At 41.1% G+C, this 26,494-nt stretch overlaps 1 protein-coding gene across 1 annotated transcript in view; it reads left to right on the top strand.

Moving 5' to 3' along the window:
- Positions 1-19,786: 19,786 nt before the first annotated feature.
- The window catches only part of Nars2 (asparaginyl-tRNA synthetase 2, mitochondrial), an 86,575-nt gene continuing 79,867 nt past the window's right edge, over positions 19,787-26,494 (top strand). The window contains exons 1-2 of the mRNA XM_040728351.1: positions 19,787-20,173; positions 23,657-23,766. Of these exons, the coding sequence (XP_040584285.1) occupies positions 20,033-20,173; positions 23,657-23,766 (251 nt within the window). The 5' untranslated portion in view covers positions 19,787-20,032. The remainder of the gene's footprint in view (positions 20,174-23,656; positions 23,767-26,494) is intronic.

The raw sequence follows: 26,494 nt of genomic DNA, 5'->3' as shown, positions 1-26,494 counted from the left end.
GATTGGAATACAACTTTGGTCAAAATGACTCCTTCTTATTTTCACTATTTCTGAATGACTCCCAAGCCTGAGACAGATACCTAGTCATTGGGGCAAGAGAGGAAATCTAATGGGAATTTCCAGAATAGCTCATTATTGTCTCTCTTAAAGCCTACAGCAATACCTGTATGAGCACATAGTAGGTACTTATAACAAATTTGAATGCATTCTTACACTCATGGACATAATAGGTATACAAGAAACCCATGCAAGGAATCTTTGTTCCCTTCCCTGGGCCAGTAACATAACCCTAGCCCATAGACTGTCTCTATGGCTCTTGAAAGTTAAGAATACTCATTATATATTCAATTTTTCTCTCTGAATTTATTTTAATTATATTTTAAATTAGCAGCTGCATATTTTAATAACATAATCATTGATGAATATTTATGTTGTAGAATGATTAAAGCAAGACAATTAACAAACATATCACCTCATATATTTATCTTTAGAGATGAAAATGTCTCAGCAATTTCTAGGGATACAATACATTACTACTTTTTAAAGTTATTTACCTCTGGTGCTTTGCCAGAATGCATGTCTGTTTACTATGTGTGTGCCAGGCCTTGTGGAAATCAGAAGGTGTTAGATCCCCTAGAACTAGAGTTACAGATGGCTGTGAGCCACCAGGTGGATGCTGAGAATCCAACCCAGGTCCTCTGGAAAAGCAGCCAGTGCTCTTTTGGATGTATATCAGAAGCAACTTTTTTGAAACATCTGGTAATTCCATTTTTAATTTTTTGGGGAGGGACTGCCTTCAACAACAGGTAGAATGTGGGGACACCAGACCTTGAGCAGAAACCCACTTCCCCTTCGGCCTGGGAGCAGGCATCTATGTAATGTTTACTGAAAACAATTCAGTGCTTTAAAGCTTGATAGGGCTCAGATAAGGGTTGGCTCACTGAAATACCATGCCTTTCACACCTCCTATGGCTAGATGCCTCTTCCTGCCCCCTGTGGTGTCTCCCCGATTCTGGGGCCGGAGATTAAACCACCAGCCAGGAGGGTGAGAAGTGGAAAGAATGGTATGTAAATGGATGGCAAAAGTCCTTAAAAAGGGAAGCTCTTTTTTCTTGGAGAGATTTCGCCAGAGACTTCTCCTGAGAGCTCTGCTAAGCGGACTGGGGTCTCCTCCTAAGCTGACTTGGGAAGCATAAAGTTTTCTTAAAGCAACCGACCGGTCTCTGTGTCATCTATCCCGACCACCTCGCTACATTCTCGGATGCAGGCCGCACAGCAGGTGCGACAATTGGAGGATCCCACCGAGATCATGAAAGCGAGGTGAGTGAGCGGGTTCGTCTCTTTTTCTGGCCAGGGAAAGATTGGGGAAAAAAAAGAAAAGAAACCATGGGGAATAGTTCTGGGAAGCTTAAATTACAGTATCAAGTTTAAAAGTTACTTGAAAGACATGGGACTACAGTAAAGCCTAAAACCTTGGAAGGCTTTTTAAAATGGATTGAACGTGCCAGTCCATGGTTCATTACTGGGGGAGGCTTAAATGTCCCAGATTGGAAGGATGTTCGCTATGATCTTTAGAGTCGGGTGTTGGTGGCATGTGCCTTTAATCCCAACACTTGAGAGACAGAGGTAGGTAGGATGGAGGCCATTCTTGTATATAGAGCAAGTTCCAGGACAGCCTCCAAAAGGATAGAGAGAAACCCAGTCAAAAAAAAAAGGGAGGGTAAAATAAGAAATCTCCAGTCTTTCACCTGATCCACTGAGGTCAGGAAAGTAAAGGAAAACTCAGAGATCTAAAAGGATAGCCAACAAGTAAGGCTATAAGTATGTATTAAAAAGGGGGTACCAAGCTAGGGGTACCAGATTAAATGTTTAGGACCTTGCCTGACAAAGGTCAGGAAAAAAGGGAACCTAAGAGATCACCCTCAGTTGAAGGGTGGATTGGATTAAATGTATAGGCCCTCACCTATTAAAGGTCAGAAAAGAAAGGGAACCTAAGATGAAAAGTTGCCCTCAGTTGGAGGGTGGATTGGAGGATCATCCTCAATGGGAGGATAGATTAAAGATGGGTAAATTAAATAAACTGGTAACAGTTAATAAATGAGGTATTAGTATTCAGTAAAGAAAAAGACAAAGGTATATAAAATAAAAATGTTTGGTTACATTTATATAGGGTAGGTTATTGAATTTTGTGAGTCATCTCTAAAAACTTTTGGCAAAAACCTGGTCTTTCCACTTTGCATCTACAGAATTACAAGGAGTGGGTATGGCTGTAGCCCCTGAGTGTAGCTCAAAACTTCTCTAATGAAGAAATGACAAGGGACATACAGGACTTTTTCAACCTTTAGTTTTAATAAAAGATTGACTGGAGTTGTTCTGTTAAAGAAGTTTCAGTTCAACAAACTAATCATAACCTAGGCAAGGAGAGATATGTATGCATGGTCTGTGTGTATGGACGTGGCCACGTCAGTATGTATGAAGTGTGAAATGTAAATGCGTGAATGTTGACAAAAGCAACTGTTCTAATTGCCTTGGATATGATTAAAGGGATACTTAAATCCCTTCAAACAGTTAAAAACTACCTAAATCGATTTAGATATAGCCAAAAGAAACATCCAGTCAGTCGGTTAATATTTTAACAAAAAAATTCAAGTTAAGCCCTCAGAGCCAGTCAGAAAGAGAGAGAGAGAGAGAAAGAGAGGTTTTTTCAGGGAACTGTCCTGCCGCTTTGGCAGGCCCCCACCCCCAAAGGTGTCTGTGTAGATGCAAATTAGGCCTTGTCAGTTCAGATGCAAACGAGGCCTTGTCAGCTAGTGAGAGCTACAGGTTAGAAAAAAAAAAAGGACTATTTGGGACATAGTATAGTTTACAATCCTTAAATGATTCTCAAAGGTACTTAATGGTTATGTCCCTTTTAAAGGACATCTACTAATACTTTAAATAGTGATCCCAATTCACCTAGATAGTTGACTAAGGAGGGTAGACAAATCCTTCTACTGTTATGGTCCAACTTCAACAGTTCAAACAAAATTTAAAAATAAAAGGGAGTAATGTCCCCAGTCTCCACATGATTCATTAAATAATCCACTCCTCATTTAAATATTTATAAAATATAAATGCCAGTGAGGAATCTGCTTCAGACAGATTCTGACATAATGAAAGTTAAATAACTATTACTCAGGCCAAATGGAAACATCCATACACTAGACAGTAGAGAAGACCCTAATTTGGGGTCGAGGGCATGTTTGTGTTTTCTTACAGGAAAAGAATAAAGCTTCAGTAGCGGTCACAACATCTGGTGAGATGCATGGAGCAGAAAAAACTGGACCTGAGACCGTGGGAGCCTGCTCAAGCCAGTTCGAGATCTCCTAAATCAGTGCTCCTGACCCTTGATGTCATCAAATCTACAGCCCGAGAAAGAAATAAAACAGTCAGTTCGAGATTTCCAGTGTCTCATCAGGCTTGCTACATCAACCTCCTGGACCCGTGAGTTTTCATCCCAAAGCCAACAAAACTGGAAGATTAGCAGCTAGCCTTTGATACACCTTAAAACAACAGAATTCATTTTGCCAGCTTTTCCCTTTGGGGGAAAAAAGACCCATTTAAAACATTTGGACATTGGTATGGACTGTGATGAATGACAAAAGCCTCTTTTCAGTATTTGAACAGGACATGGTCACTTGGAATATCAGACTCGGTAGTTCCTGTTTTTGGAATCACAATGTGTTTTTCTGGAGAAATATGGTTTGTCCTGGTGCGACAAAAAGACTTTGACTCGGGTTGCATGTTCGGCTGATACTACTGACATTAAATCGACAGACTACATCACCACAGGAACAAATTGATACTCTGTAAATAGTGCAACAAGCCTCTTGTTCATATTTTTTATAATGCTACATGTGTAACATCAATGATTGTACCTAATGTATCTGTGCAAGTGCACTCTCTAATGCTTTCCTAAGTAGATCTTAAAATAATTGTAAACTTTATCACTGTTTTGACCGTCAAATTGTAACTATAAATCACCCTTGTAGCAAAGAAAGGCTGGTGGTAGAATGCTATGGCCCAGATTGGGGGGGGGATGGGCAGGTGACAGAGAGGCGCTATGTCAGTGGGGGTCCTAGGAATGGTAACAGTGGCAGTAGGCGTTCTGGCTTCATGCTGAGTTCAAAGTGCCTTAGCCCATGGCAATCCCGATAGCCATAAAGCCTTATTACAAATGATTTTAAAGTTGGGGCGCTCTTATGACGGGCAACTTGTGGGGAAGACCCACTCCCACCTAACAGGGGTTCAAGGTCCCCCAAAGACGGGCCAGGGAGGGTGACCCTACTTGACCTAAGACAGGAGTGCCTCATTTAAAAATAAAAAGGGGTGAATTGTGGGGACACCAGACCTTGAGCAGAAACCCACTTCCCCTTCGGCCTGGGAGCAGGCATCTATGTAATGTTTACTGAAAACAATTCAGTGCTTTAAAGCTTGATAGGGCTCAGATAAGGGTTGGCTCACTGAAATACCATGCCTTTCACACCTCCTATGGCTAGATGCCTCTTCCTGCCCCCTGTGGTGTCTCCCCGATTCTGGGGCCGGAGATTAAACCACCAGCCAGGAGGGTGAGAAGTGGAAAGAATGGTATGTAAATGGATGGCAAAAGTCCTTAAAAAGGGAAGCTCTTTTTTCTTGGAGAGATTTCGCCAGAGACTTCTCCTGAGAGCTCTGCTAAGCGGACTGGGGTCTCCTCCTAAGCTGACTTGGGAAGCATAAAGTTTTCTTAAAGCAACCGACCGGTCTCTGTGTCATCTATCCCGACCACCTCGCTACATTCTCGGATGCAGGCCGCACAGCAGGTGCGACAGTAGAATAATGTATAATTTCATCATCCATGTGCCAGAGTGTCCTTTTTTCTACATCCTTAACAATCTTGCTATTCTTTGTCTTTCCAATGACAGTCGTCTTGGCTGATATAATGTGACAGCTTGTTGAGGCTTTTATGCCTCACAATCATGCCCCTGACATTTTGTGATGTTGAGCTTTCTCTTATTTATTTATTTATTTATTTATTTATTTATCTTAACATACTCAACCATTTTCATGTCTTCTTCAGGAAAATGTCTGTTCCAGTTTTTCCGTACAGTTTTCTGAATATTGAACTTAACATCTCACATATTTCAGTTTATTAAATATAAGGGTTTCAAACAGTCTATTCTGTGGTTTGATTATTTGCTGTGCAGATGCTTTTAACCTGAGAGAACTTGGCTTGTCCGTATTTGCCTTTGCTGCCTGTGTTTTCTCTCTTAATGTTGAAACCAAAACCATTGACCAGGATGATGCACTGGAGCATTTTTCTAGACTTTAGTAGAAAATTTTTACAGTTTCAGGAGCTGGCAATATGGCTCTGTGATCAACAGTGCCATTGCTCTTGCTGAGAACTGGAATTCAGTTCCCAGTACCCACATCCCAGCAAATTTTATCAGGTCTCTCCAGCTCCAGGGCATCCAATGCCCTCTTCTGACCTCCATAGGCACTGGCATACAAATGCTCATATACACAACACATACAAATAGATAACATTTGCTTGTTTGTTTGTCTGTTTGTTTTGAGACAGTCTGGAATTCGCTTTGTAGGCCAGACTAACCTCAAACTCACAGATCCACCAGCCTCTGCCTCCTGATTGCTGGGATTACAGGTGTACGCCACCACTGGCCAGCCAAGTAATACTTTGAATGATAGTTTCAATCTTATATTTAAATCCTTACTCCATTTTGAGTTTGCTTCATATGAGTGCAGTTTCATTTTTATATGTGTAGTTACCCAGTTTTCCCAGCACCATTGTAGAGAGACTCTTTCCCCCTTGTCTGTTCATAACACAATCACTGGAGATCAGCTGGCCACACACCTGTGATATGCTTCTGAGATTTTTCTGTGTTTTGGCATTTACTGTTTTAAAGAGGTATAGAAACAAATCTGAAATACAAGAAAAACAAAACAAACAAACAAAAAACATGTGGGAAAGGCGACAGGCCACACCTGCCTGTGAAGCTTCAAGTGTTCCCGTTACAAATTTTGTCCACCATGATCGCAAACCTCAACCCCCTTTAAGTTTTCTTCGTTTGTGTTTATTTTTCAAGAACACTTCACATAGTATACTAGTTATTTCTTGCTGTGCTACATTAGGAGACGGACAATGTCTCCTTGTCCCGCCTTTAATGGTGTGAAGTTCAATCCATGTTTCAGAGGCATCAGCCTGAGCCATTCCTTACAGATTTCCCTATCAATGCTTCTTCTAATGGTTTTAGTATCCACCAATGGCTGGTGCCTCAAAATCTCATTAACAATCGCAAGATGGTAATTTTCCTGCTTCCCCCTTCCGCTTTGCCTTCATTTAGTGGAATTTCGCAGTTCAGAAAAACACTTACCTTCCTTGTTGACCATTTGATTTCTCTGAAGCACTCTTTGTTTCTTTTTAGAAAAGTATTTATTTATATTTGTGTGTGTGTGTGTGTGTATGTGCAGGTGCTAACGGAGGCCAGAGAGGGCACTGGATCCCTTAGAGCTGGAGTTGCGGGCACATCTAGCACACAGCAAAGCTATTGATAACTCTGATAAAAAGATAACCAACATATTTTTTTTTTGGCTTTTTGAGACAGGGTTTCTCTGTATTGTTTCGGAGGCTGTCCTGGAACTCCCTTTGTAGACCAGGCTGACCTCGAACTCACAGAGATTCGCCTGCCTCTGCCTCATGAGTCCTGGGATTAAAGGCGTGCATCACCAATGCCCAGCTTGATAGCCAACATTTTAAGTAAACTTGCCATTGAAGTTTAATATATATAGCCAATGTTTCTTCCACTTTGCCTTTTCTGCTGTTCTTTATTCTTCTGCTTAGAAAATATCTTTTTATGCCTCGGGAACCACACTAATGTGGATTTGATAGCGATGGATTTGCTTCATTTTTCCTGTCTGAAAATTTTATTTATTCTTACTATTAAAGGCTATTGCTAAGGTATACAAGCCTAGGTTGGCAGACAGTGCCTTTAAAATTTTTTAAAAAGGAGGATTCTCATTTGATTCTGTTATTTTTGTTGAAAAGTCAGTCACTTGTCAGCCTTACTTTTAGTTTCTTTGAAATAATGAATAATTGTAAATACTTTCTCATTTTACTTGGTTGGCAGTAGCTTTGCTGTACACTAGATGTGCTACCCTTTGTCTTCATCCTTCCCAAGGTTCATAAAAATTCTTGAATATGTAGTTCAATGGTTTTCATTGGTTTTAGAAAACTCTTAGTTATGATCTTGTCAAATATCATTGAGTGTGCCTGTTTCCTTCCAAATTTTCAAGGATATCAAGTTTTTTTCACCTTGAATGTTTCACCCATATGTTTGCCAAGTGGACCAACAAGGCAGACAAGCCTGCAAAGTTACCAAAATGATAAAGTATCCATAGCCAACTAAGAGCACTCCCTGAGAATACATCTGCTTTTAGATGTCATGAGATTCCCCAAGTTGGAAAACTCTAATCTGGAACTCCATACAGAAAAAAAAAATTCTGAGAAGCCCAGTTCCTAGCTATATATGGCAATGTACTGATAATTTGACAAGTGTTAATAAAATATGGATGATCATCTTGAGGGCATAGTAATTAAGATACTCAAGAGTCCTTACAAAATAAATAAAGCATTCTATGTATTTCCTAAAATGGAAAGCTCAAACCAATGAGTTGGAAGAAGCAACTAGCAGGTAGCAGCATGGTGTTCAATAGTTTCTTGAGGCTTCCTTGGTAACATGTAACATGCTCCTTCTTCTTCTTCTTCTTCTTCTTCTTCTTCTTCTTCTTCTTCTTCTTCTTCTTCTTCTTCTTCCTCTTCCTCTTCTTCCTCCTCCTCCTCTTCTTTTAAAGGACATAAAGGTGTTTTTCTCAGATAACTTCATTTCCTTAAGATGTATTAACCTTTCCTTTTATGTGTATGTATGAGTGCCTACATGAGTACATGTAACCACCTGTATGTAGGCGTCCGTGGAGGCCGGGGGCATCAGATTCCCCACAACTAGAGTTAAAAGCGGTTGTGAGCTGCCTGATGTGGATGCTGGTAACTGAACCTAGGTCCTCTGCAAGAGCAGTAACTGCTATTAACCAAGTCATCTCCCCAGCCCCACAGAGAATTTCAAGCTTTTTGAGACTAAGAAAAGTTTTTACATTTGTGTGTATGAGTGGAGTGCCTGAATTCATTCATGTTCCACCTGCATGCAGTGCCTGCAAAGGTCAGAAGAGGGTATCAGATACCCAATGACTGGAGTCACTGATGCTTGTAAGGCCCAATATGGTTGCTGAACCCAGATCCTCTTTAGAACAGCAAATGCTCTTAACCACTAGGCCACCTCTCCAGTTCCAAATAAATTCAATTTTAAGGACAACTGCATACCGCCAGCATTGGATGTCCTTAGCTGTAAGAAAGGCTCTATAGTGAACGTGGATTTTTAAGGGAAAGAACTTACTCATTTTCAGCTGTATGATAATGGATAGTGTTCCACATCACTGGTTCTAAGAGGATGAGGAGGAGAAGGGCTATTACCCACCCACCCCCAAGGAATTATATCTGAATCTGGAGGAATTTGGGGTTGCTTTTCTAGGAAGAATCTGAAAGGCTTCAGATTTCTCTTCCCCATTCCCTTACTACCATGAGGCAGTATTATGAATGCATTTTATTCTTTTGCTCAAAGGACATGGGAAACTGTGAGAACCAATATTTTGCATAAAACTAATAAGAGATCTATTTGCCAGGATACAAGTTACCAATTATTGTGGAAGAAATTACTCCAACAGGGTTGGGGAGATAACTCATGGATAAAGCACTTGCTGTGCAAGCATGAGGACCAGAGTTTGGAGCTCCAGGACCCATGTAGATGCCAAATGAGCATGGTTCTGCCCTGTAATCTTAGCATGCAGGAGGCAGAGTCAAAATCTCAAGAGCCAACTGACTAGCTAGACTAGCCAAATCAATGAGCTCTGAGTTCAAGTAAGAAATTGGGCCTCATTCTGCTCAGGCAGGTGCTAGCCACCCACAGGCCAGCCAGGACCTTCAAGACCCAGGCTGACAGGAAGACATTCACAGCCCTCCTGATGTAATTCTGCCCAGTCAGGTGCTAGCCACCTACAGGCCAGCAGGACCCTTAAGGTACAGGCTGGTGTGAAGCTATCCACCAGGCCACCCCATCACCTTGCAGGTTGGTCCCATTATGATAAGAAAATATGTGGTGGAGAAACAGGAGAGAAAGAAAAGCAGAATGGTTTGTATGCTGTGGAAAGAGGCAGAATGGAAGAAATAAAGGTGACGAGGAGTAGACAATGTGGGTGTCCTGCTTGTCAGCAGTGGCCATGGTGACGTCTGGCCTGGGCTACTGTCAAGGGCCGTGGACCAGACATGGCCCTACAACAGCCAAGGTCTATGTTAATGTCCCTGGCCCATGTTATCAAAGGCCACATGGAAGCCTGGGTCTGGGCCACAAACTGTGGCCTTGTTGTTATCCTAGGGCCATGCTGCCGCTGGAGCCACTCTGGTCTGTGTGGCCTGTTGCTGCCATCTGTGGCCCTAGTGCTGTCCAGACCTGGACTGCTGCCAGGGCTATGTCTGGGTTTGTGGTCCTGCCACAGCCAGGGTCTGAATGGACATCCACTGCCCATGTTGCCACCAACAGTCACATGGAAGCCCAGGTCTGGGCTGCAACTTTTGTCTTTGTGTTCAAGGGCCATGCTGCTACTGGAGCCACACTGGTCTGAGTGTCCTGTGCTGGTCATAGTGTTCTCCAGACCTGGGCTGATGATGATGTCTATTTCTGGGTTCATGGCCCTACAGTAGGATCTGAATCAATTTCTGTGGCTCCTGTTGCAGCCTAAAGCCATATGGTCCATGTTGGTGCCCAGGAGCCATGCTACAGCCAGGGCCACATAGATCTGAGTGGCACATATTGCCTGGTGCCATGATGACATCCAGGCCACAGCCGCAGATGGGGGCCAAGTCTGCAGTCAGGGTCTATGTTGATGTCCACGGCTCCTGTTGCCATCATGATGATTCCTAACCACCACAGGAGAGCTGGCCCTGCAATCAGGAGAAATGTCCCTGCCCCTCATCACAGGCCAGAGAGAATTAACCCTGATGGCATGGGTGTAGGGGAACTGGCTCTGCCCCCTTGCCTGAGGTGGGCAGCCCTGGTGGCCTGGACTGAAAAATTCAGCTACCACCCAGGCCCACAACCAGTCCTTGGGTTGACCCACCCAAACATCTGATCCATCTAGAACCTGCTGGAGATCATGAAGAAACTACTCCTATGAAATGATACCCACAGGATCTTCATGACTCAGGTGGTTGCAGCACGTCCCTGAAGAGTTTCAGTGAGGATCCAGTGATGAGAGTGTACCAGAAACCAGAGGTCTTGAACCAAACCAATGACTTATTGCATGAGCATTTGCTAGTAAAGCTGATTGGACAAAAGGGCATACCATGTGACACACTGCTCCCAGTGCCACCAGGACAAATGAAGAGGTGTGTTGGAAAGGTGGGAAAGGAGAATCGAAGAGGGTTACTTTTAATTTTATTTTTTTTATTTGTCTTGGTTTGTTCTTGCTTTGTTTGCTTGCTTGCTTTGTTTTGATTTTTTAATTTTCTTTTTGGGGGCACTGCAGGGGTGAGAGGGGATATGGGAGGACTGGGAGGTGAGCAGAATTAGGGTGCATGCTGTGGAATTCCCAAAGAATCAATAAAGTATGTTTCTTTAAAAAAGGAAAAGAAAAGAACAACCCATGTGCCGATAACTGATGAATAATAGACAAGTTCGTAATAGACCCATGGAATGGAGAAGAAATGCATATGAATGCACCTGCAGTGCAGATGAGCTTTGAAAACTACTAAAAGAAAGAAGGCGGCCACAAAAGGCCACATGTTATTTGGATCTAATTCCATGTTTCAAACAGAGCAATTCACAGAGGTAGGAAGCAGATGAATGGCTGTTCAGCACTGGGAGCAAGGAGGGATGGGAGTGACTGTTTACTGGCTTCCCTTTAGGATGATAAAAATGCCCTGGAACTAGGTGCTTGTGATGGTTACAGACCAGTTTATACTGCTGAGTCAAATGCCTTAGAGTGGCTAAAAATGTCAGTTTTACAATATGAGTATTTTACCACAATAAAGTATTAAACGTGGAAAAAAAAAGAAATTTTGCCTCAATATATAAAATGAAGAGAAATAAAAAAAGACACTGACCTCTGGACTACACACACACACACACACACACACACACACGAATACTTGCGCATGAATGTCTGCACATACACACATGCCCACAAGCATGCAAATATACATATGCACACATGCACACCACACATATACATATATCATTAGACATCTCGCACATGTAAATATAAAACACATTTATATTTGTATTCTTTTGGTTACCTGAACTAATCCAGTGTGATTAATACACAAGGATATGAATACCAGAAGGCAAATATCATCATTACCATAAGTCACTAGGAAAAGTAAAACTTATTATATAAAGGGAGACAGACAAAGAGAGCTAGAGGGAGGGAGGGAGGGAGGGAGGAAGGGAGAGAGAGAGAGAGAGCGAGAGAGAGAGAACTCATTATATAGCCCAGGTTAGTTTTAAACCCATTATGTAGCTCAGGCTAGCCTTGAGCTTGTGATCTTCCTGCCTTAGCCTCACCAGAACTCCAAATTAATAAATAGTAAAATATGACCAAAATGTGCATCATATCAGTGCCTCAGTGTAATTTGCAAAAAAAATCACATAAACAAAATTCTTGTGGCATTTGTGCTTAAATAAAATTAAAACTGCTTAATTTTGTACATAGAAAATGAAAGTTTACATTCCCAGATCTATCAGGATACACAGTTCTGAAAGCAAAAACCGGAGAAGAGGATAAAGTTCTGTTCAGAGGAAGCCACATTGCTCTTCAGTCTTCCTCACTACTATTTGTATAAGTTAGTAGAACTCAAGGGGACTCTGCTGAAGGAACAAATCTACAAGGAAGCATTCTGATCTCTGAAATCCTGGGTGTGATTAGTTATATAGAGAATCAGCTTGCTATTCTGTTCCAATGTACTTTTTCACAAGCCTCCTCTGCAGGACACTCAACCAGTTATACAGAATAGTCAATTGATTTTTCCTTCTTATAAAAATAAGGTCTAACATTGTCTCCTTTTGGTGTCGTAAATGCTTGCACAATTATCTGCTCAATGTTAACCAATGCTGACAGCATGGATTCTAGGAAGACCATGCTTCCAAATTCCCCATCATAAGCACGGTACTTTTTCAAATTTAGAATTTGCAGATTTTTTATCAGAGTCAGAGAAATATTTCATCATTCACATTATGTAGGTTGAGCATATACCATGGAGCTGCAATCCCTCAGGATAGCAAGGGAACTTCCCTGTGAGATGAGGAATTTACTAAACGTTCACAGACGTTTAGTAAAGTCATTCCAAGAGTGGAGAACTGGGAGCGGTCTTCCAAAGCTGTAGACAGTAACTGGGTGCATGATCAGAGAAAATTTAATGACCAAACAAACAAAAAACACCAAAAACTGACCAAAGGTCAGTATTTACAGTTATGAACTAAAACCAGATCACTAATAAAGTGTGAATCTCTACAACAGTATGACCATTTGTAGAATATACTGTTTCTGAAGCATGTCCTTTTTTGTTCATATTTTGGGGAACTTTAGGAAGAAAATTGTCCTTTCTTTTCAATTTCACCCTATCAATGGAAAAAGCTGCAAAATGCAGGTATCATAATAAAAAAGACTTCCAAGACACGATGGGGTGCTCATTATAAAGCTATGTATTCAGTAAGACACATTTTCAAAAGCTATCCACAACCTTTGAAGTTCTGTACAATTCAAAAGAAAATATGAACACAAGAGGATAGGCTCAGATTTTGTTATCTGCTATATACAATTTTACTTTTCTGAATTATATTATTTTCTGGTTTGAAGTTTTAGAAGTTAATCATGCATGAGAATATTTGCAAACAGCCAGAACCAGCTTTGAAGGATGCACAGCAACATCCGAAGCTTTATAGATTGTTCCAGGAAGATCATCATAAAGACAAGCATTAGCCATACAACAAGGAACACAAGAACATAAGGAACTAGGCATTTCAATTAAAAATAAATCCACTTTCAAAGAATGACAGGTGGAACAACAAAAGATGTTGGTCTTACATTATCAAAAAAAAGTATAAGGTGTCTTAATATTCCTTAAGAACCGAGTGTTATTTCTAAAGCAAGGGATGTTTATCAATGTTCCCTCAGTCCTTTTTGCACAGCATTGTTGAAGATTCTAGCCATGCATTTAACTGAGGAGAGCGCATACATCCAAAGACATACCTTAGACTTTGTATAGATTTAAAAAGAAAATCAGTAAGACTAAATAAGGTCACTCAATAGAAAATGGGCAAAATACTTAGTCAATTTATCCAAGAGTGCTCAATAAAAATAAACACTGAGCTGGGTACTCAGCAAGAATAAAGATAATGGAAATGCATGTGGGAACACCAGACCTTGAGCAGAGACCCACTTCCCCTTCTGCCTGGGAGTAGGCAGCTGTAAGACAATGTTTAGTAAAAACATGTTTACTAAAAACGATACAATAAGTTCCTGGCCACTTCCCCTTCTGCCTGGGAGTAGGCAGCTGTAAGGCAATGTTTAGTAAAAACATGTTTACTAAAAATGATACAATAAGTTCCTGGGAAAGGCCTTCCCACAGAAACCGCCCTGACCTCGACCTTGTCCAAAGACTAACCGCACCTTCAAAAACCCACACACATCCACCTCTGGTGTCAGAGCAGAACCAGCGAGGGTAGAGGAGAGAGCAGAAGCTTCTCTGGTGGGAGCTTTTCTTAGGGGGTTTTCTTGAACCTTTTTGGAGCCTGTTTAAAGTTCTCTTTATATCATTGAACGAGTCTCTGTGTTTTCAATACCCGACACCCTCCGCACGTTCTCGGACACAGGCCGCGCAGCAGATGTGACAAATGCAAATTTAAACTGCTAGGAAGAAATAAGCATGAGCTGGACCTCCACCTTTACTAATACAAATGCACCGAAAAGTCTGACCAAGGCTAGAGAGGTGGCTCAGCAGTAAGAGCACTTGCTGCTCTTTCAGAGGGCCAGGGCTTGGTTCCTAACACCCTAGCAGACATATCATATAGCAACTCCAATTCTAGGGGAACTGACAATGTCATCAGGCCTCTTTGGACACTGTATACACAATATGTGTGTATAGACAAGCAGGAGCATACACATATACATAATTTATTTTTAGTCTGAGAGGGGGGTTGGGAAGTGGTGGAGCTTTTACCTAACATGTGCAGAGCCCTAAATTTTACCCCAAGCTTGCTTGCTCTCTCTCTCTCTCGCTCTCTCTCTCTCTCTCACTCACTCACACACACACACACACACACACACACACACACACACACACACACACTGGTAAGTCAAGAGGCTGTGAAGTAACACAAAGTCTGGAAGGTGACCCTTTGGAAAAGCTGTTTTTATCACAGGCAAAGATTTCAAATCCTATAATACAGTAATTTCACTCTTAGATGTTACTCTCAGATTAACTGATGTAATGAGTTATATACACAATGTTACTCTTAAGAGCTCTGATGTAGAAACAAACAAAATGTCCATTAACAAAAATGGATTAAAAAAAGACGTAGTTATCGCTGCAGCTTAGGGGTAGGTTGCCCCTCAAGCGTTCATGTGCCGGAGGCTTGATTGTACTATGCAGTGGCATTAAAGGACTGTGAAGCATGAACTAAATGGATCTAGTGGGAAGTGGTTAGTGGCTAAGGGCACTGCTTTGAGAAGGGGTTAACTCTGGTTTAATGGAGTGAGTTCATTCTTTAAAGCATCATATTCTTTTCTGGTTTGAAGCTTGAGGTTAAGCATGCACAAAATATTTACAAGTAGCCAGAATCAGCCTTGAATAGTGAACAGGGAAATTTCAAGCTTTAAGTTCCTTCCTTGAAGCTCGTCGTATAGTCTGGCATTGACTATGTGGCACCAACAACAAAAAACAAAACAAAACTAACAAACAAAATCAGTGGGCCCTGAACCCCTCTCTGAATTGCCATGCAATCTCTCACCCACACACATTCCCAAAGTGATGCCACCCCCATGTGACATAATCAAAGAGGATCTCACCAGAGCTGAAAAAGATAAAACTGCTCAACCTTGGAGTTACAGCCTCCATGACTATGAGATAAATAAACCTCTTTTCAATAGACATTACTCGGGGTCATGATTCCTTTGTTTGTTTGCTTGTTTGTTTGCTCAAATAACCAAAAATGGACTAATGCAGTTACATCGACTAAATGAGATAATACACATCATGAAAAAATGAACAAGCTTTGGTGCTGTTCCTTTTCTTTGGGGAATCTTCTAGTACCCCAGTGAATGCCTGAAGTCAAATAGCATCTCAAACCTCATCTATACCATGGATTCTTTTTGCATCTATGCATGGTTATGTGCATGCGTGTGTGTTACATGTATACATGTACATACGGAGGTCCAAGACTGACGGAGTGTCTTCCTCAGTCACTCTGCATCTTACATATTGAGGCTGGGATCTCACTTGAACCAAGAGCTTTCTGTTTCCGCTAGTCTGGTTAACCAGATTGCTCTGTGGATTCCTCATCTATGCCTCCCAGTGCATTGGGATCGCAGGCTGGCTACCACACCTACACAGCTTTTACATGGGTTCTCTCAAGACTGCTACCCTACTGTATACTCAGCCTGTAAGAGAACAATGTAACAACCAACCTTACCTGCTGAGTCATCTTCCCAGCCTTATGTGTTTTTTAGCTTGGTAAATGAAACGGCTACCAAGTGACTAGCAGAGAGATGGTATATATGGCAGGGTGGATATACAGAACAAAGAGATGTCCCATGTGAGAGGGAGCAGACTGTGTGAGAGTTCATGATGTTCCTCCGAATGATATCCTATTTAAAACCTTTGAACTGCTTCTGTCATTTTCTGCTTAACATCTTTGGACCGTGGCTGACCACAGGTCAACCTAAAATTATAGAGGATGAAACTGGAGATGAGTGGATAAAACTAATGTGTGGCTAGGGGCAATGGTGTAGCTGGGCCTCATGAAAATAATGTTAAGCAAACAAGTCACACACAAAGTAATACATTCTGCAAGATTCTAATTGCACGAGTTCAAATATAGAGAAAATAAAATTATAATGTTTAGGCTACATACTTAGATTGTTAAACTATAAAGAAAATTGCAACCAAAAAGGTTTATATAATTAGCAGCCCCTGTGGGTAGGAAAGCTGTAACTGGGAAGGTGAAGTAGCTAGAATGCTGCTTGGCAATGATCTTTACCTTGACCCACATAGTGTTGACACAAGTTTCATTTTTATAAATATTCCTTAACTGTAAATTTATGTTTTATGCATTTTTCTTTTATTCATGGAATAACAAAAGCATTTTAACCTCCTTTCGACCTCAGCAGTGAAAACCCAGGCAATTATTTTACAATTTACCCCCAAATAATAAGGCATAAAAATTGGTATGCTTCACACACTGACCTATTTGCAGTAGACGTATGATTCACGTTCAACTCCTTTTTGGGAAATGCAATTGTCTGCCAATGAGTCAGCTAATTAATAACTATTTAGAATTAGCTGAACAAAATCAGAATTAGCAGCAGTCCATTCTAGTTATGCCCAATCACTCCTAAATTTAAAGAGTGCTTTAAAAAAATCTTGAGCATTCATGGTTTCCTTGTCTGCAATATTATTGTGATAATGCATTAAGACAAATATATCCCACCAGGAATGGTGGTGTATGTCTTTACTCCCATGACTTGAGAAGCAGAGGAAGGTGAATCTCTGAGTTTTGAGGTCAGCCTATTCTACAGAGTGAGTCCCAGGACAGCCAGGGCTACTCAGACAAAAAGATAAATGTATCACTTACATTCTAAGCTTTTGCTGAACCTCACAGCCATAATAAACCTTGCGGTCACTTAAGACTGCTACCTTACTGTATGCTCAGCCTGTTTACTTAACATGCCTGTAAGAGAACAATGTAACAACCAACCTTACTTGCCTTACATTTCCCATGTGATCAGCTTTACAACCCAAGTTAATGCATATCTGTATTTTTCAGTTATGTGTTCTTTCATGGATCTGACCCCATGCGTAATGTCATAATAATCATTTTCTGAAAATAGCAAATAGGATGAAATTATAAAATGAGCATTCACTGTAAACACTGACCACAACATGAAGATATTGCTTGATAAACAATGATGTTTGTAATACTGTTTTTGTCTGCAGAGTCAGTGATTTAATCCCTTGTAAAACTGAACTGAAACATTTTGTAAAACACTCCTCATTCCTTCTCTGTGTGATACTTCCTGTGCTTGTCAGTAAATAGGAAGCAAAGCCCTTTGTTATGGATAAGCACAGACAATTAGAGTCATTAGACAGTCTTCAAGCAGGCGCAGATCCAGACCCAACAGGGAGACAGGAACAATAGAAGACAAAGGAGAGGGAAGTAGGGAATTCAAATCTCAGTTGAATTACACTATGTACAGTGCCTCAGTAACCTTCACTTAGTAACCTTCACTTAATCAGCAGTGACACATTGTTGGTGACTCTAAGTTTATAATAATGTATTCAAACTGACCATAAGTATCTTCTGTTTCCTGTGGTGATATTAACCTCAGGTAGGTACCATGAACAAAACAAAGAGTCCATTCAAATCTAGCTTTGAGACTACTCCCCTGCCCCCGACACACACACTAACACCTTCCTCTTTCCTCTCCAACCCTCCAACTTGAGAGAACAAGTGACTTCTTGAATATTCCATAATAGGTCATACAGCTAAGACTTTTGATTTCATGGTTTTGTTTGTGCTACTGAAAAAAAAAGGAGACACAATAAAATGGAATTTTGATGAACAGTCGAAGTCAACCAAAGCATAAACATCTGAAGCACCAACACCTTCCCCTTGTGGTAAAATTAGAAATTGTCACTGAAGGTAACTCTAGCATGTCAGAGGGCATATAAACTCAGAAAGCAATTTATGAGGACCTTGTGAAGTTCAACATGAATATACTTTAGGCTATAACACATAAACAATCATTTAAATGTGCCCAGTATATTTACTGAAGTATTTTTTAAATCAAAGTCATATCTAGTTTCATGGAACCTGACCCTTCTGAATTTGGAGTACTTTCCTTAAGAAAAAGAATACACCACAAGCATAAATAAATGCTAGTTTAGAGTAAAAGAAAGAATTATAAGATATTTCTGGCTCAAGTTAGTTAAAATGTGTTGTGTAGAACCCTGTTAAAACCTTCCCAGAGGGGCTAGAGAGACGCTCGGTGGTGAATAGTACTAGCCACTCTTCCAGAGGATCTGAGTTCGATTCCCAGCACCCACATGGAAGCTCACAACAGTCTGTAACTCCAGTTTCAGGTTATACAATACCCTATTCTAGCGTCTGTGGATACTAGGCATACATGTGGTACACAGATATACATGCAGGCAAGACACCCATACACATAAAACATTTTTTACTTTAAAAAAAAGTAAGTTTCCAGAGTTCAGAAATAATGCAGACGCCATTCACTGAACAGATTCAAAGTTCAGAGGTTTTAGCCGGGCGTTAGTGGCGCACGCCTTTAATCCCAGCACTCGGGAGGCAGAGGCAGGTGGATCTCTGTGAGTTCGAGACCAGCCTGGACTACCAAGCGAGTTCCAGGACAGCCTCCAAAGCCACAGAGAAACCCTGTCTCGAAAAACCAAAAAAAAAAAAAAAAAAAGTTCAGAGGTTTTAACAACACTGTTTCATTTCTGTCTCTCATTCCAGACCACTTCAGCGAACCTCATGGATCACAGAAGGTCTAATAGACATCCTATAGATGATAAGTGTTCTTATGGTATAAGGTGAACAATTCATGGCTTTTAATCATTAGCATAACAGAATGAGTAAGAGCGTGGACTTCAACAAGACTGTTAAGTAACTTGGTGTGTATTACAAAAGCTTTAGTTCCTTCTAACCTTCGGGACAGAAAGGACTATTGCGACCATGGAGTTAATACAAAAAATGTTCTTGGCATATAATAATCACTTTATCACACTCTACCAATAGTTATGACTGACATGGTACAATATTCACGTTAGAGGTGTCATTCTTGCTACTATCTGGAAAGTGATGACTAAAGACAGAAGTGTGAATCCAAGCATTGAAGACAAATCAGATTTTAGGAATATTTTCAAGTCTATCTAGAGAAGAACTTAACAGTTCTTTCAGGCCTCTTGTCTTCCCAGCAGTTTCTGTCACTCTCATCTGGCAAAATTCGGACTTTCCTCAAAACTCTTTTTCTGGACTGCCATGCCACTTGTCACATACATATCTATGTGTATGCTTGCTGGTTTATAATGTCTCTCTGTCTCTGCCTCTGTCTCTGTCTGTCTCCCTGTCTCCCCGAGTCATCATCCTTAGATCATGCTGCCTTCTGCAGCCGTCAATCCTGTCTCTCAGTCTCCCCGGCATCTTATGAAGGAACGCTTAGATGACCCGGAGAAAGCTTCATATTTCTCAGACACCTCTGAAAGCCTTGTGCCTTAGCCCCGCCCACGTCAGCTCCTGCCACCGCCCCCACCCTGCCCCTTGAGGGCGTGCAAACTCCGGAACACAATTACGCATGCTCAGCCTCAGACCCCACCTAGCGTGATGGCGTAAGAGCGCGCAAGGGGTGACGTAGGCCAGTTGCAGCGTGCTTTAACTCTGGGTGCTCAGGTAGCAGCACCCGTACTGTGCACCTTAAGCCTTGACCTCCCATCCCCATCCCAGGCTTTCGGGAGCTGGAAGCTGAGGAGAGGAACGGCCCGGAGCTTGGAAGAAAGTGCGACGCTAGCGCCAGGACTGCGCGAGTGAAGAGGGCTGCCCCGGCGGACTGCGAGTCAGGACCCCGGCCGCCCCGCGGAGCCCCGGCCGGCCACGCCATGCTCGGTGCCCGGCGCCTGCTCGGCGCTCTGCGCCTCTGCTCCTCCGTTTCCTGCCCCAGGCCCCGCGCGTCTGCCAAACTGCGCGTGCGGGACGCCCTTGGGGTCCAGGACGCGAGTGGGGAGTGTGTAACGGTGCAGGTGGGTGTGTGGAAAAGGCTGCTGCTGGAGCTTGCTTGACCCGGCCGCGACTGGCTTTACTCTGCGCGGTCCTTTCGGACCAAGGGTGGGCAGAGCAAAGTTGGAAATGAAGACGTCGCGAGTGTCCACGCTTCTCTAGGACCGTACTTTTACTTTTTGCAAATCTTTCTGTCTATTAGGAGTGCGGCAGCAGTTTTTTGTGACACCTGTAAACTTGTCAATCATGCAGAAGTTTCAGCCAACACGCCCCCCTTTTCTACCTTTATCTGGTAATAGCGTGGGATGTCTTGCCCTAGTTCTTTGAGAGCAGAAATCCGATCTTCCCGTTTCCCTGTTTACCTGGCTGGCAAGAAATAGTAGGTCCAGGTGTGTCAACCATCTGACATTGCTACAGGATGTTGTCACCTACCAAGTTTGTACTTGAGCCATCAAATCACGAAAACAAACAAACAAATCATCCCACACCACTTCCAATTAAAAAGGTCTCAAAGTTTACTGTTTCGTCTTGGGCTACACTCATAGCTATCTTGAGTCACAGCTTCATGTGGTCCGCGGACACAAGTTGGACACATGGTAACCCATGCCTTCTCAAGTTTTAGCTACCTTGACTCTTAATCTGAGGCTTCCATGTAATTAATAAACTAGGAGAAAGAGTGGAATGTTGTAGTTTGGCAAACTCAGGGCTGTAGTTGCCATGGCTTAATTCCTTTGCCCTAAGTATCTTGTTAATTATGGGCCTGCCACTACAGTGCTCCCGGCCTCAGTTTCCTCGTATGAATAGTAGATTCGATTTCGGAGAGTACTGAAGATTAAACGAGATAGTGGACACAGGCTACTTAGAGCAGAGACCTCTTAGTCAATATTAGCCACTGTTATTTCTCCCAATAGCATTTGCAGTCGTTTCGAATAGGCTGTTTCTTCTTAAGTTATTGAAACACGCCGATTTGTCTCTCCTATATCCTTGATGTTTAGCAGTATGACCACGCTTCTTTTCTTGCATTTATTTCGGTTTCATACTTGTTCCGTGATCCAAATCAAAGTTATCAAAACCATTTACTGTACTCATCGATTAGTTTGACATGCATTACTGAGGCCTTTGGTGTGATAATCAAAAGAAGATTCAAAGATGAACTGAACCTACTACCCAAGTAAGACTTTTCTTTCACTTCAGTGCTTAGCAGTATAATATGGAAACTGTCAGCCGTTTCTGGCTTGAGCACTTGAAAAGGTTCAAGTGCATGAAAAGGTTCAGGTGAATGGAGATGTGTGGTACCTGTAAAATACATAATAACTTTGAAGAGTAAAGAAAAAGAAAGATCTGAATATACTTTTTTATTGATTACATGAGTGATATTTGGAGCATAACTGGTTGAATAACGTTACTCATTACCTATTTTTACTTTTAATGTAGGAACAAATCTTTCTTAAGATTTATTTTGTATTTATGTATATGTGTCTACATGAGTTTATGTCATGTACATAGGAGAACCTGTGAGAGCCATAGAGGTGCCTGAATCCCCTGGAGCTAGAAGCAGCTGTAAGTTTCCTCAGACGGTACTAGGAACCTAGCTTGGGTCCTCTGTAAGAGCAGGAAGTGTTCTTACCCTTGGAGCCATCTCTCTGGCCCTAAATTATTTTTTAAATTATGTAACTCACATTACATTTTTGTAAGCCCCAGTTTACAGCAATGTGATGATTTTTTTTTTTTTTTTTTTTTTTGGTTTTTACGAGACAGGGGTTTCTCTGTATTGTTTTGGAGGCTGTCGGTCCAGCCTGGCCTCGAACTCATAGAGATCCGCCTGCCTCTGCCTCCCGAGTCCTGGGATTAAAGGCGTTCGCCACCACCGCCCGGCACGATGTGATGATTATTAATGGTGTAAATAAGAGCTATAAGAAGACACAGAGGAAGTTCTTGAACTGTGTGGAGGTCAAGAAGATGTTACCAGCATCAGCTGTCCTGGAGGATGGTATCCCCAGGTACAGTAACTGATGGAGTGGAAGCAGCAGCAGGGAGTGTTTCCAGGCAGAAGATGAGGAGAAAATAGCATTCCAGGAAAGCGTATTGATAATGTGAACTTGAGAATAATAACTGTTTGAATTCCAAGTGTAGTTCCTGATCATTATGACCTGGATTATCTTTTAAATTTTTTTCCTAAATGTCTGTGCATTTCACAAGTGATAATCATCACTTCATTTAGCTTTTGTAAGGATTAAATAGCATAATACTTACAAAGAGTTTAGGACAGAAGCAAACTAAAAGTGCTTGCTGTTTACTTCGCAGTAAGTAAAAATAAGAGAATGGCACTTTGGAAATTACTATTAATTGAGACTGTCTTTGGAGGATGTGGTGAGATGAATTGCCTTGTAAATGAAGCTGAAGTGGTTTACACTTCATGCTGTATCACTCTGGCCAAAGATCAAGCACTTTCTAGTAACATAGACTTGGGTTCAGATTGGGATACTAGTTCGTCAGCCTTGACTTTCAGTCTGTTATTTAACATCCTGGAGCCACTATTTACTTGTTTGTAAAAGAGTTATGATAATCGTTAGGACTTTTATAAGAAGGAAATGAGACAGTGTATGAAAGAGGTAAACTTTTTTTTGACATAATGCGTCTTCAATAGGTGGTAAATATTCTTTCACTTAAAGCGTGTGTTGGAGAGATGGCTCAGCAGTTATGAACACTTAACATACTTCTAGAGAACAAGAGGTTTTTTTCCAGAGCAACTGAGTTCATTGGCAGAACCTAAATCAGGAGGCTCACAACCACCTCTAAGTCCAGCTCCAGGGAATGCAGATCAAAGGTCAAATGTCTTTGAAAATGTCTGTTAACTCCTATACTGGTTATATTCAAGTTGCATGTGTAGCTGTTACTAGTATTAGTAGTCTACTTGAAGACTTCTCATTTTACTTGCATGTACCTGTTATTTCAGTAAAGACTGTCTTTGAAATTTATGTGTTTCTATGAGTTCATAATGACACTTTTCTTTTTATCATGTATTTTTACTTTTTTCTTGTTAGTTTTTCCTGCTGCAGAGCAGATAATACTCAGTCTTTGCTGTATCAAAATATTACAATTATAAAATGATCAAGAGACTGTTTTTAATAATAATATTTCCAAAATTTTATTTTGTTAGTTAACAAACAAAGGAATGGGTTTCTGGGGTTGGAGAGATGGCTCAGTAGTTAAGAGGACTTATTGCTCTTCAAGAGGACAAGAGTTTGATTCCCAGTACCTACATTGAGCTGCTCATACCTGTGAAACTCCAGTTCTAGGAGATCCAACACATTCTTCTGACACCCCTGTACACATACAGATACACACATACTTTTTTAGTCTAATAAAAACCCACAAAAATTAAAAAGAAAAATAGATTTCTTTGTGACATTTTCATATGTATACTTTTTTTAAAAGACACAGTATACTATGAAAATGTAAAAGTGTTTGGTTTTAAGCTCATATTTAAAAATGCTTCTTTTCAGGGATGGGTCCGTTCAGTCAGATCCCAGAAGGAAGTTCTGTTCCTGCATATAAATGACGGTTCCTCTTTGGAAAGCCTTCAGGTTGTTGCTGATGCAAGCTTTGACAGTAGGTGAGGTTTGGGGTATTTTTTTTCCTTGTTTTTTAAAAAGATCTTCATTTTGTTTTTTCTTTTCTAGTGTTCTCTACTTTCCTAATCGAGTTTTCTTTGCTGCCCAAATGATCTCTTTCTAAGCAAATCTGTGAAAAATAGCTTTGAATGAAATCCAAATAAACTTGGAATCAAGAACCTTCAAGCTCTAACACCTTCACATGCCGAAGTCTTCTGCTCATGTTTTGCTCCAGTCTTTTTTTTTTTTTTTTTTTTTTTTTTTTGCTCCAGTCTTTTTAAAACTGCTTACACCTCCCTAAACTGTTGTCTTCTAGACCTTGCACATGTTGGTTCCTCAGCCAGATGAGATGCTGTCTCATTTGTGGTTCCACTTTAAACATCATCTGAGGCTATGGCAGTTGCTTCTCTGTTCCCATAGCACCCTGTGCGGCATCTGTCATAGAATGGATACCATTGTTTGGAAACTAATTGTATTCTTATTAGACTCCTTTGACTCTTAGTTCTTTACGGTTAGGAATGATGTATTCAGTTTTCTGTCCCTAACTCTGTCACAGTGCTGGATAATAACCAACTATTATTGAATAAATGGAAGGGACCTTTACAGTCTCATTCATCAGATGTTAAATCGAATACCATTTTGTGTTGAAGTATAACCTCTCTGGAGCAGAACATTACTCTGCTAGAATAAAAGTTCTTTGCTATTCTAAGGACTGTTAAAAATAATGCTTGCCTACATATTACAAAGACTGATGGGTCTCAAGTGGGCAGAACAACAAGATCTATTTGTCTTATTTACATTTCTATTGCTGTGTTAAGTCACCTTGACCAAAGCAACTTATGAAGAAAAAAGTTTATTGCAGGCTAACTGTTTCATGTTTGAGTCCATGGCAGGGGGAGCATGGTGGCAGGCAGGCATAGTGCTAGAACAGTAACTGAGAGCATGAAGGGGAGAGGGAGGGCGGGAGGGAGGGAGGGAGGGAGGGACAGATGGACTGGAGAGAGGGGAATGGAGGGAGAGAGGAGGGCAAGAGTGAGCTAACTGGGAATGACCTAGACTTTTGCTTGAAAAAAACTCATTCCAATGACACACCTCCTCCAATAATGCTACCTCCTAATCCTCAAACAGTTCCACCAGGTAAGGACCAAGCATTCAAATATATGAGCTTCTAGAGGCCATTCTGAAACAAGCACACTGTTCTACTGTAACAACCTTTTAAAATAAGTTTGTGTTCCTCTGATGATATCTGTGAGAATAACAATTGTATGGGTCTGTTTCACCTGAGTTCTGGAGATGACTACCTACCTCTTTTAAGTATTTGCAAGAGCCCTTACAGGAAAATTCAGGACCATGTCAAATGTGCTATAGTCATCAGACGAAGTATGCCAGCTCCTTTTTTCCAGTGGATATAGTAATGAACAATTTTACATGGATACATTTGCATATGACTAAAATGTTAAAAGGAAATACCATGTATTAAATGTAGCAAGCAAATAAAACTCGGTGGGGAAATCTCCTGACACATTTATTTAATATATTACTCTGTTATTTATTTATTATTTTAGATTTATATATTTATTATGTGTACAGCATTCTGCCTGCATGTGTTCCTGCGGGACAGAAGAGGGCACCAGGTCTCATTACAGATGGTTGTGAGCCACCATGTGGTTGCTGGGAATTGAACTCAGGACCTCTGGAAGAGCAGCCAGTGCTCTTAACCACTGAGCCATCTCTCCAGCCCCTACTCTGTTATTTAAATACACATTTTAAAGGAAGATATTTGCTAATTGATTTTGAAGGAATTTTTAATTTTTAAAGTCTTTCTGTGTGTCTGCTCATGAGCACAGGTGTGCATGTAGAGGTGAGAGACAACCTTCAGGTGTCAGTCCTTGTTTCTTTCTACCTTGTTGGAAACAGTGGCTTTGCTCCTGCTTTCACCAGGAAGGCCGGCTCAAGAGCTTCTGGGTCCTTCTTAACATCCCATCTCCCCTTGGGGTGTGCTGAGATTGTTGACACTTTGAATATTATATGTGGCTTTATGGGGTTCTGAGTCATATGATAACTCAGGTTATCAGCCTTATGTGATTTTACCCACTCAGTCATATCTCCAATCCCTCCCCCCTCATTTTTTGAGACAGGGTTTCTCTGTGTATCCCTGGTTGCTTGAAACTTGTTCTATAGACCATATTGGCCTCAAAATCAGAGATCCACTACCCTCTGCTTCCCAGGTGCTGGGATTAAAGGTGTGCACCACCACAACCTGGCTCAGTTTCTCTCATTCTCTCTCTCTCTCTCTCTCTCTCTCTCTCTCTCTCTCTCTCTCTCTCTCTCTCTCTCTCTCTCTCTCTTTCTCTCTCCCTTTCTCTGTCTGTTTCTCTCTGTCTCTGTCTCTGTCTGTCTTTCTATATATTATGATTATAAAATATTAGAATTAGCAAGGATATGTAATCATTTAGCCTAGCTTCCCTAATAAGTGATTCTTAAAAAAATTGATGCCTATTTCTTTCTGTGGCAGTCATGCAATTAATTTGTGGATAAACTTGAATTAGAACATAAATTCATAACAAGAAGGTACTGTTTATATACTCAAACCATCAGCCAACTAATAAAAAAATAAGTACAATTCAAGCCAGGCATATTGGCACATATAGGCAATCCCAGCCCTTAGACAATGGAAGAGGAAAGTTTTGAGTTTGAGGTCAGTCTGGGCTACAGAGTAAGTTCCAGCTT

This window comes from Mesocricetus auratus, unplaced genomic scaffold (assembly GCF_017639785.1).
Source record: "Mesocricetus auratus isolate SY011 unplaced genomic scaffold, BCM_Maur_2.0 Super-Scaffold_4256, whole genome shotgun sequence".
Classification (NCBI taxonomy): Eukaryota; Metazoa; Chordata; class Mammalia; order Rodentia; family Cricetidae; genus Mesocricetus; species Mesocricetus auratus.
Note: the sequence above shows the minus strand (reverse complement) of the source record. Positions and strands in the feature narration are given on the sequence as shown.